The sequence below is a fragment of the Marmota marmota genome, unplaced genomic scaffold (assembly GCF_001458135.2).
Source record: "Marmota marmota marmota unplaced genomic scaffold, marMar, whole genome shotgun sequence".
Lineage (NCBI taxonomy): Eukaryota > Metazoa > Chordata > Mammalia > Rodentia > Sciuridae > Marmota > Marmota marmota.
The window spans coordinates 34,796,627-34,807,496 of record NW_025999900.1 but is presented as its reverse complement, the minus strand read 5'-3'; the positions used below and the strand labels follow the sequence as shown (position 1 = coordinate 34,807,496).

General features: G+C 50.1%; 1 protein-coding gene and 1 long non-coding RNA gene across 2 annotated transcripts in view; one reads left to right on the top strand and one right to left on the bottom strand.

Annotated features, from left to right (window-relative positions):
• Positions 1–2,058, top strand: part of LOC125615272 — a 4,288-nt gene extending 2,230 nt beyond the window's left edge. The window contains exons 2-3 of the long non-coding RNA XR_007345857.1: positions 1,370–1,566; positions 1,759–2,058. This is a non-coding gene — a long non-coding RNA (uncharacterized LOC125615272). The remainder of the gene's footprint in view (positions 1–1,369; positions 1,567–1,758) is intronic.
• The window catches only part of LOC107147983 (myosin-7), a 22,443-nt gene extending 11,625 nt beyond the window's left edge, over positions 1–10,818 (bottom strand). Inside the window, exons 1-21 of the mRNA XM_015492574.2 lie at positions 10,682–10,818; positions 8,678–8,886; positions 8,261–8,404; positions 7,831–7,987; positions 7,713–7,740; positions 6,876–6,984; positions 6,702–6,794; positions 6,538–6,601; positions 6,052–6,150; positions 5,712–5,815; positions 4,977–5,115; positions 4,764–4,882; positions 4,494–4,643; positions 4,061–4,231; positions 3,142–3,451; positions 2,821–2,888; positions 2,403–2,490; positions 1,422–1,539; positions 1,189–1,312; positions 768–904; positions 284–539 (exon numbers count right to left, since the gene is read on the bottom strand). Coding sequence (XP_015348060.1) covers positions 284–539; positions 768–904; positions 1,189–1,312; positions 1,422–1,539; positions 2,403–2,490; positions 2,821–2,888; positions 3,142–3,451; positions 4,061–4,231; positions 4,494–4,643; positions 4,764–4,882; positions 4,977–5,115; positions 5,712–5,815; positions 6,052–6,150; positions 6,538–6,601; positions 6,702–6,794; positions 6,876–6,984; positions 7,713–7,740; positions 7,831–7,987; positions 8,261–8,404; positions 8,678–8,878 — 2,679 coding nt within the window. The 5' untranslated portion in view covers positions 8,879–8,886; positions 10,682–10,818. The remainder of the gene's footprint in view (positions 1–283; positions 540–767; positions 905–1,188; positions 1,313–1,421; positions 1,540–2,402; positions 2,491–2,820; positions 2,889–3,141; positions 3,452–4,060; positions 4,232–4,493; positions 4,644–4,763; positions 4,883–4,976; positions 5,116–5,711; positions 5,816–6,051; positions 6,151–6,537; positions 6,602–6,701; positions 6,795–6,875; positions 6,985–7,712; positions 7,741–7,830; positions 7,988–8,260; positions 8,405–8,677; positions 8,887–10,681) is intronic.
• Positions 10,819–10,870: the final 52 nt, after the last annotated feature.

The following is a 10,870-nucleotide window of genomic DNA, read 5'->3' as shown; positions in this document are numbered from 1 at the left end:
AAAAAAAAAAAAAAAAAAAAAAAAAAAAGATTTGTGGTTTCCTTAAGGTCATAAAATTATTAAGCTGTGGATCTAGACTGAACTCAGGAAGAAAGCATACATATTTTAAAATTAGTTCTTTTACCCTTTCCTCCTCCTAAGGGAATATCTTGGGGGTCTTTGGAAATAAAATATTTTGCCTGTGAAAGGACAAGATGGTGAGCCCCTGTGTGGGGAGGGGTAGAGTTGTGGGACATGTGGGAAGAGAAAGGCGGAAGGGCCAATAATGGCCCAGGAACCTCACCGCCTGCACTTGGAGCTGCAGGTCATTCTTTTCCTGCAACAGGGACACCATCTTCTCCTCTAGTTCCTTCCGGCGAGCCTCAGACTTCTCCAGTGCATCTTTGATGCGCCCGAACTCCTCCTTCATAGTAGCCATCTCCTTCTCTGTCTCTGCGCTCTTCAGCAGTGGCTTGATCTTGAAGTAGAGCTTCATCCACGGCCAATTCTTGACTCCCATGAAGGCCCGAATGTTCCACTGGATTATTAGCAGGGAGTCTCTGCAAGGGCCCAGCAAGAGGAGTGGTGAGAGAGCCTTCCTGACTCCTTCCCACCTGAGGCCCTGACTCCTAGGTGACACCCCCTTTTCTCCATCCATTCCACCCTTCCTAAGGCCCTTCAACCCTTGCCTCTATTTTTGAAGACCCAGTGAGGTCTTTCTCTTGACACTGCCTTTGAACCAGCCTGGGTCTCAGAGAGGCTGGGAATGTCCTTTTGAGATCTCTCACCTGCGTTCCAGCAGCTTCTTATACTCCATTCTGGAGAGGACACCCCGGGACTGTGCCTGGATGCGTGTGATGATGCGGCTCAGCCTCTCATCTCGCATCTCTTCCAGCAACCCCAGCAGACCCGCTTTGAAGAACACCTGCAGAGAAAGTGTGTGTCGGCCATTACTAGAAGGATGTATGAGGGAAAAGAGGTGGTGGAGATGATCTTGGGAAGGGCAGCATTTAGAAATTAATTGAAGGGAGGAGGTCAGTGGTATTTGGAACTGGAATGGGAGAGGTGTTTGCCGGGATGGAGAGCATTTGAACCACAGCACATGGTCCAGAGTATCCCTAAGATGATTGGCAAAAGTAGTCAAGAGGTGAGGAATCAAAGGACAAGAGACATCTTCCTTTAAATAATTTGTTTCTTGCTTTTCCTCACCTTGGTGTGTCCAAACTTATACTGGTTGTGGTCAATGTCCAGAGAGCTCAGCAGTTTCTCTGCCCCTTTCCTGCTGTCAATGAACTGTCCCTCAGGGATGGCTGCTGGGTTCAGGATGCGATACCTGGGGAGAGGATTGCTGGGGTCACTGCACTGTACATGGATTCTGCTCTGCCTACAGAATTCTAAGGATGTCTGCAGACTCCTGCACTCTGGGGCACATCTGTACCCACCTCTGCCGGAAGTCCCCGTAGAGGATGCGGTTGGGGAAGCCCTTCCTGCAGATGCGGATGCCCTCCAGCACGCCGTTGCAGCGCAGCTGGTGCATGACCAGGGGGTTGTCCATCACCCCTGTGGCAAGAGGGGAAAGCAGATTGTGTAAGGAGAGCACTGGGATAAGAGCCCAAAAGTTCTGGGTTCTGATCATGGCCCTGGCACTTATTAGCCTGTAACTTAGCAAGTCAGTTAATAATAATCCTCCATTTGTTTCATTTTTTCCCCTAGCATACTTTTAGGAATAACCAAAGGCTTTCACATTTTTTTTTATATGGCTTATACCTGTTTTCATAGGTGGTGGTCAGGACAGCTATATTCCATTTTCTGGAGGAGAAGGCTAAAGCCAAATGGATTAAATGACTTGCCAAAGGTCCCAGAGCTGATCAAGATCAGAGCCAGGCCTTGAACCCAGGTCCCTGAGCTTCTTTCTGTCTCCTTACAGATAAAAATGGATAGACAGAACTGGGTACAGTAGCACACACCTGCAATCCTGGCTACTTGGGAGCTGAGGCAGGAGGGTCACAAGTTTGAAGCCAGCCTGGGCAACTTAGTGAGACCCTCTCTTAAAGTAAAAATAAAAAGGGCTGGGGATAGAGCCCAGTCAAAGTGTGCCCCTGGATTCAATTCCTAGTGTTGCGTACACACACACACATACACACACACACGCGCACACACACACACACACACACACTGGATAGACAGTTCTTGAATTTCTCGTTTTAGGGTTGAAAGTCACTGATGAGGTGATGTCCATCAAAGTGCTATCCAGAATTACACATTCCAAACATAAGGTAGCACCGGGAGCTGGTGGTCTGGGAGACCTCACAGGGGATAGGAGAAGAATGTCATTTGGAAAGAATAATGGTGGTAGATTAGGAGATGACTTATAGGGACCTGTCCCTGGCCCATCCATGGGCTGGCCTGAGTGCATGGCTCACCTGGGGACTTTGTCTCATTGGGGATGATGCAACGCACAAAATGGGGGTGGGTGGAGCGGAGGTTGGTCATTAACTTGTTCAGATTTTCCTGTGGCAGAAAAAACAAGAGGGAAAAGTAAAAAAAAAAAAAAAAGTAAAGAAAAAGAAGTAGGAAAGGAAGAGATGGAAGAGAAAGAGAGATGAAGAGAATGCAAGAGGATGAAAAGTGTGGGAGGCAGACAGAAATGAGAGGTGAGATTAGAGGCCAGTAGATGACAGGAATTGATGACCAAGAGAAAGGACCAAGAATGCATAGGGGAGACTTGGAGGGAGAGGAATTGGAGATGAAGAAGGCAGGGAAGGGCCAGGGCTGTGTGGGGTTCGGGCACCACAGTTGATAGGGAGCCATGATGAATCAGAGCTGGGGCCATACACTTACCCTGTGCAGAGCTGACACAGTCTGAAAGGATGAGCCTTTCTTGGCTTTGCCTTTGCCCTTTTCAACAGCTGTGGGAAAGGGAGACAACAAAAGTAAGACCATTGGGTGTGTGGAGAATCGAGGCATGGGGTGAAGAATCACAGCTTCTCTTCGCATCCCACTGGCCGACCCAGTCTTCAATGTAGTCACCTCCACCCACTTCCATCCCATTCAGTCTGTAAACCTTAGGGCGGGAAACAGTGTGGTGTAGCAATTGACCTGTTTCAGAAGCAGGGCAGAAACTGTTCCTTAGTCCCCTGGGGTGCCTCCATCTCTACTTACGTGCATCAGCCCCGGCGTAGTTGGCAAATAGGTTGCTGAGAAGCTTGAGGGAGGACTTCTGGTACAAGCCCACCACTGTCTCATTGAGTGGGTCTTTGTTCTTCTGCAGCCAGCCCAAGATGTTGTAGTCCACGATGCCGGCATAGTGGATCAGGGAGAAGTGGGCTTCCGGCTTCCCCTTGATATTGCGTGGCTTCTGGAAGTTGTTGGACTTGCCCAGGTGGTTGTCATAAAGCTTGGCCTTGAAGGTCATGTCAGTGGCCTTGGGGAACATGCACTCCTCTTCCAGGATGGACATGATGCCCATGGGCTGGGGGTAGAGGGGAGAGCATCACTGAGTGTGCATCACACAGTGGAAATGGATTCTGCTCCACTGTCAATATTTGCTCATGGAGACGCCCCTTGTTGTATCAAGGTATTAGGCTCAGTTCTGAGGACAGTCATCTATCGACTGGCATCTGCTCAAGTTTTCCACAATGGAGAATTTTATTGATGACCGAGGGACCCTAGTGAAAATCTTGAAATGTGGCTGCTGTTTGGGCTTTACATATCACTCCATCATCCAGATCCCTGAGATGCCAGGGTTGAAAATAAGTGTACTTTTATGAGCCCCCCACCATGCTACCCTTACATATCCTGATCCTTGGGTATAAACAAGGGCCATTAAACACTCTAGTGGGGAAGTGTCCTGCAGGTGTCCATCATCCATGTGTCCACTCCCAAGCCCCTGGAAACTCAGCTGTTTCAGATGCCTCCCTCTCCTGGATAATAGGACAACAACAGGGCTCTGGAAACTTGGGCTTGGGACTCTTCAGCCTCACTTCTATTAATTATTCCGTTCACATTCCCCTAAGGGAGAGGGGTTGCTGCTTTGTCTGATCTAGCAGAGGAGGGAGACACAGGTTGCAGGGCCAGGCACCTTCTCGATGAGGTCGATGCAGGCCTGCAGGTCCATGCCAAAGTCGATGAACTCCCACTCGATGCCCTCCTTCTTGTACTCCTCCTGTTCCAGCACGAACATGTGGTGGTTGAAGAACTGCTGCAGCTTCTCGTTGGTGAAGTTGATGCAGAGCTGCTCAAAGCTGTTGAACTGCAGGCAGGGAGGGGCAGGAGCAGGTCAGGCAGGCAGGTGTCTGGGTGGCCATGGGGGTCAGCCCAGAGCTGTGCCATGCACCATGCCCAAGCCCAGCAGGGGTGGGACTGGTCCCCTCCCAGGTCAAGGCAGGGGAAGGAGGGCTTGCCCTGAGGACAGAGACAATGACTGCCCTGTCAGTGCCACTGCCTTTCTGTGCTTGACCCATAGCTGGCCCTCCACAAGTGACTGTGAGTGTGCAAGTGGCTCCCTGGCTCACATCAAAGATCTCGAAGCCAGCGATGTCCAGGACTCCTATGAAGTACTGGCGTGGCTGCTTGGTCTCCAGGGTGGCGTTGATGCGTGTCACCATCCAGTTGAACATTTTCTCATACACCGCCTTGGCCAGTGCTCCGGTGGCATATATCACCTGTGAGGTAGGGGAAAGACCCAGATGAACAGGCTTACCAGGAGGAAGGAATTTGAAAGCTCCCACCTCTCCATACTAAGATCCCCACCCCATCCATTTTATCTTCTGAAAATGACCCACCTGCTGGACATTCTGTCCCTTGGTGACATACTCATTGCCCACTTTCACCCGAGGGTGGCACAGCCCCTTGAGCAGGTCAGCTGAGTTCAGCCCCATAAGGTAGGCGGACTTGTCAGCCTCTAAAAGGAAAAGTCAAGTAGCAAATTTGGTAAGGGCTCGACTGCTCAGCACATGTGGCCCTCAGTGACTCTGCCCAGCTTCCCTGACTCCCACCTTCAGTGCCATCGGGCTCCGCCTGCTCCTCCCGCTGCTTCTGTTTGAACTTCATGTTTCCAAAGTGCATGATGGCGCCTGTCAGCTTGTAAATGGAGCTCTTCTCTTCTGAAGTGAAGCCCAATACATCAAAGGCATTCTGTAGGCAGACCCCAAATTGGAGGATCCCAGAAAAGGAAGTATGACTGGTAAATGAGACCACTCATAAATTGGAGAGAACTTGTATTCTTAATCCCTGAGGGTTCCCAGACGCCCATGCCCCGCAGGGAACTCCAAAACAAAGATGGAAGATTGGAGAGCAGGGTGTGGCCTGGCTCCGCCCACTCTCAATAGTCCTAGGTTTTTTCTGGAGCTGTACCCACTTATGTTTCTAGTGGCTGCACTTGCTCCCCTGCTGGCCTCCCACACCTTCTGTAGCTGTTCTTTACCTAATAGCCTTCCTCAGCCCTGTGACTCCCTTTTCCTTCTCCTTGGTGATGCCTTATTTCTTGCCTTGTCTGCCTCTGTGTCCCATGGCTTTCAGCCCTCTCTTGTTTGATTGAACGCCAAATACTGGCCTGGCCTGTCTCATCTCACACATATCCCAGCATACCCTGGTGACAGGGCACATTCTGGCTATCAGGGAGTCTATACAACAGACAGCCAATGTCTTAACTTTATTCCTCAAGTGGTGAACTGGCCAATTGTGCCCCTGCTGCCCATTTTCTGCCTTTGCCTTGGTCCTCACACACTTACATCAGTGGCCATGAGCTCTTCAGAGTCATCGATTGAGGCCACGGTGGTCTCTCCTTGGGAGATGAATGCATAATCATAGGGGTTGTTGGTGATCAGCAGCATGTCTAGGAGGGTGGAATGTGGTCTGAATATGACACAAGCCCCTGGCTTTCATGGGGGCTGCCAGCCATGCACATAGCCCTGGGGCAACACAGGATAGGGCTTGTCTTGGCTCTGCATTCCACAGAACTGAATCTAACAGTGCGGTGAAGCCCAGGGCATGCTAACTGAATCCAGCCACAAGCAGCAGGGACCAGGTTGCCATGGAGATAGCTGGTCTCCTTTGGTGGCTCTGACTCACCCAGCAACTCAGGCTTTTTGTTAGACAGGATTTGGTAGAAAATGTGATAATCTCTCTCTGCTTTCAGCTGGAAAATAACTCTGGATTTTTCCAGAAGGTCTGTGAACCGTCAGACAGAAGGAGAGAAAGGAAAAGGTTAGATTTTCAGATACAAGAAAAAAGAGGAAGATAAATGATAAACGTAGCAAGCAAAAGTCAGAGGGGGTGGACTGGCATGGTACACAGAGCTCACACTCACAGAGGAAGACAAAGACCCAAAAGGAGAGGGATCATCTCAGACAAAAATCCCAGAAAAACATACACAAATGTACAGAGTCAGAGACAGATAAAGACCCAGAGCAAGTCTCAGGGAAAGACAAATATACAGTCCTAGAGACACAGACGCATAGAGACAGACAGGAAGAGAGGAGAAAAACAGAGTTGGGGTGGGGAGATGAGATGATCAAGGACAAATTTGCTGAGCCCTAGCAAATTCTTGGTACTCACAGGTCTCTATGTCTGCAGATGCCAGTTTCCCTGTAGCTCCAAAGTGGATTCGAATGAATTTCCCCTGAAGAGATGGAGGAGGGTGGTGATGAGTTGGGGGAAGGCTCATACTTGAGGCCATCCCTTCAACTCAAGTCCCAAGCTCAAGGTCAGGGACCACTCACAAAACGGGAAGAGTTGTCATTCCGGACAGTCTTGGCGTTGCCAAAGGCCTCCAGAGCAGGGTTTGCCTGGATAATTTGATCCTCCAGGGTACCCTGAAGAGTCAAGGAAGAATGGCAGATGAGAGGCTGCCCCTCCCTTTCTTCAGCGCAAACCTTGGAGGACACCTGGCCTACCTTGCCTGTGTTCTGGTCCTTTTTGCTGCGGTCCCCAATGGCGGCGATCACAGCAAAGTACTGGATGACCCTCTTGGTGTTGACCGTCTTCCCAGCTCCGGATTCTCCGCTGTCAGGAGAGTCAGGGGCTCATTAGACAGAGAACAACACTGCTTGAGTGAGGAGAGAATGTCTGTCTGTTTTTTGTTTTTTTTTTTAGATCTTTTATTTTATTTATTAATTTAATTTATATGAGGTGCTGAGGATCGAGCCCAGGGTTTCACACATGCCAGGCAAGCACTCTACCACTGAGCCACAACCCCAGCCCAGAGAAAATGTCTGTTTTATAGGACCCCTGAACAGGAAGCTGCTGGATAATAGGTACCCAAAACACACAACCGTCTTCAGACATTCATAGGGTTAGGGGTAACAGCCGGGCACAAGGAGGCGCTGGGTTTGGGCAGGTTGAGCCCATGCTTGATGGGGCAAGGTCAGTAGGAGGAGATAGGCCTCGGGTGTTTTAGAAAAGAATGGATGGGGCTTAAAGAATGAGGAAAGTTCCTGAAGGAAAAGATGAAGGAAAATGAAGAGGAGGAGAAGACACGGTAGCAATAATATTATGGGTGAATGGTGAGTTAGAGGAGAGTAGGCAAAGGAGATGAGAGAGGAAAAACAGGAGAGGGCTGGGGAGAAGAAAATAAGAGGAGAAAGCAAAGAGAAGGGTCAGGGCAAAGATCAGAGAAGAAAAGGGAGATGAGCATGAAGGCAGAGGAGAAGAGGAAGGACTATAGTGCTCTGGGTCCCTGCTGGGGCTGGGCTTAGGAATTCTGGAAGGGAACAGTGCAGGACTACACTCACGTGATGAGGATGGACTGGTTCTCCCGATCTGGAAGAGAAAGAGGAGAGGCAATGCGGTGAGGGCTGAGGGCTCAGCTGGGGGTTGGGTGGGCAGGCACAGGGCAGGTGCAGGGCTCACCTGTCAGCATGTACTGATAGGCGTTGTCAGAGATGGAGAAGATGTGAGGTGGGGCCTCGCTCCTCTTCTTGCCCCGGTAGGCAGCCACCACCTCGGCATTGTACACTGGCAGCCACTTGTAGGGGTTGACAGTGACACAGAAGAGGCCGGAGTAGGTCTAGAAACAGAAAAAGTGGGTTTCCAGTGATGAAGTGGGGAGAGGTGGTGATTTTCAGAGTTAAAGACCCCAGGGGAGGAGAAAGGGAAATGGAAAACTCTAAATGGGTTCTTGTGAGTCATGCCAGCCCAAGGCATTTGAATGGAGCAAGGATTTAGGGACTAATAGAGTGCAACACTGCCTGGGCACCAGAAGTAAATATTTTGGCTCAGGAGTGGAAACCCTTGGGTCAGGATGGTCCGTTCCAATAGAGAGCCTGGTGCCTCCACTCACGTAGATCATCCAGGAGCCGTAGCGCTCCTTGAGGTTGTACAGCACCGCCGGCTCGTGCAGGAAGGTCAGCATGGCCATGTCCTCAATCTTGTCAAACTTGGGTGGGTTCTGCTGCATCACCTGATCCTCCTTCACGGTCACCGTCTGCAACATCCCCCAGAGACCCTCCTGTCAGCCTGTGTTTCCCCTTCTCCCTCATCAGGGAAAGGAGGAGGGCATGTTACAAGACCCTGGTATCCAGCAGGGAAGGAACCAGGATCTCACCGAGAGCCCAGATTGGATGCTGGGAATGAGAAGGGCTCTTTGAGGGTTTGGATCTCTATCCAAAGGGAAGGAGACTCAGCCTGGCACAGTGGCACATGCCTATAATCCCAGAGGTGAGCCTATCCCAGGTGTGGGGATGTGGTAGACACCCACCTTGCCATTCTCAGTCTCAGCAGTGACTTTGCCACCTTCTCGAGACACAATCTTGGCCTTGACAAACTCTTCTTTTTCATCAGGCACAAAGACATCCTTCTTGAGGTCAAAGGGCCTGGTTTGGGCTTCCAGCCGCTCCTTCTCTGATTTGCGCAGGAAGGGGGCGGCAGCCCCAAACGCGGCCATCTCCGCATCCACCATGGCTGTGCCTAGAGTAAGCAGGAGAAGTTGTCTTTCCTCCCATTGCTCTCTCCTTTAGGTGGGAATCCCCAAACCTAGCACATGCTCAAGAGGAGTTACCAGTGAGTCCCTCATTCTTAACCACAGAGCAGTCTAGCAAACCCACCAGGGTAGAAGGGACAACCAGCTTTTGTTCAGGCTAGGGCTGTCCTAGGGGTCAGAAGAGTGTCTTGCACTGCTTCTGAGAGCAGGAATCTGACTACATCCATCTTTGACCCTCACCAACCTCTGCCCTCCCCCAGAAGTTAGAGATAAGCTGCTCTTGGTAGCCAAGACGTCCTCCCACAGGCAAGGCAGAAATGGGAGAGTTCCATAGCTTGGGTTTGGGGCTAAAATGCCCAGTCTTCCCAGATCCCTCACACTCTGTCTTCAGCTTTTCTTACATTGGTTTCTCAAATGTGTCTAGAGATGAGGAATGGAGCCCAGGCCTGCAGGGGACATGGAGAGTGGCCCAACCTGACTAGCACCACTTCCCCTCTTCTCCCTGGCTCTGTCATTTGGCACAACCACCCTTCCCTGGAACTGAATCAAGTTGGAAGTGGTGGTCAGCTTCTCAGGTCCCATGCTCTTTCTTCCTTTCCAAACACTATTTCCTTTCCCCCAATAACTAGTTCTAACAGTTTCCTGGTGTTAATGCAACACTTGAGCCCCAATCCTCCCACTCTTGGGAGATAGTCCCACCTTCGTATATACCCAGGCAGTGAAACTTTTTTTTGAGTCACCTGAAAAACAATAGTGGTCACATTCGTTCAGGGTTTTCATTCAAAAAACTTCTATGCACATTCACTTACTCAATCCTCACCCCACTGGACAGAAGAGGGAATCAGGGTTAAGTGGCTTGCTTGTCCAAGACAAAACAATAAGTAATAGAGCCAAGTCTTGACCTTGAGCCTCATGACTCTAAAGCCAGTGCTTTTCCGTCCTGTCCCCATTTTGTCACTCTTTGTGGGCATTTTCAGAGAGAAGACACTGTGAGTGTCCTCATCCAGGTCCCCCATCACACAGCCCAACACTGCCACATGCTCTGATGAACACACATTCTTATGCACACATGTCACCAAAGACAGGCTTCCTTTTTATACCTCAGCACCTCCCCCCAGCATGCCACATGTTCTTCCACAACAGATGTGTATGTATGTGTATGTATATATATATGGCATAAATAGGCTTGTATGGCTGTGTGACCACAACCACGTGTCTGTGAGCTCTTTCTGCATGGTTACATACACTGCAACAGTCATGACTTCTGGATGCACAGACAAATGCCTCCACATGCATGGACATGGCAATTATATGTTCCAGACCCTACTGAACTAGTTGTATGTATACACAATTCCTATGTAATCATTCTTTGCCATCTTTCACTCCTCTCACAGATGGACCTGCTTGTCCTCTGGCATGATGATAAATACATCTCCCCCTTATCCATTTCTTAGGTAGTGGAAGCACACACCTTCCCTTACATTCAAAACATATGCACTTATACATGCACATGCGCGTACACACACACACACACACACACACACACTCTTCTTATGTATTCTGGTCCTATATGCTCAGATACAGATATCTTCCCTTGGGAACACATGAGCCCCCTCATTCCCATGGCACAGACATACATATTTAGATCTGCACATGTGTGCTCAATGACCATACTGGGTACTCTGCATAGAGCCCTGCAAGAAGCTTGCTGTTCCTAGGGAACTGCTTCTTAAACCTGGAGCCCCCTTATCCCAGGAGAAGGCCTCCAGCTCCCATTCCTACCTGAGAGCAGCAAGGAAACACACAGAAAGCAGGAAAGAGCTGAGAGTCAGACCTGGTCTCAGGGGCTGTATATATGGGGCAGCAGGGTGCCCCCACCCCCACCTGCACCCAGTCCCTAGCCAGATTTAGAAAGGGCTGTTGTCACTAAAAGCATTTCCCCCGCCCTGCCCCCCCCCACTGCCCAAACAG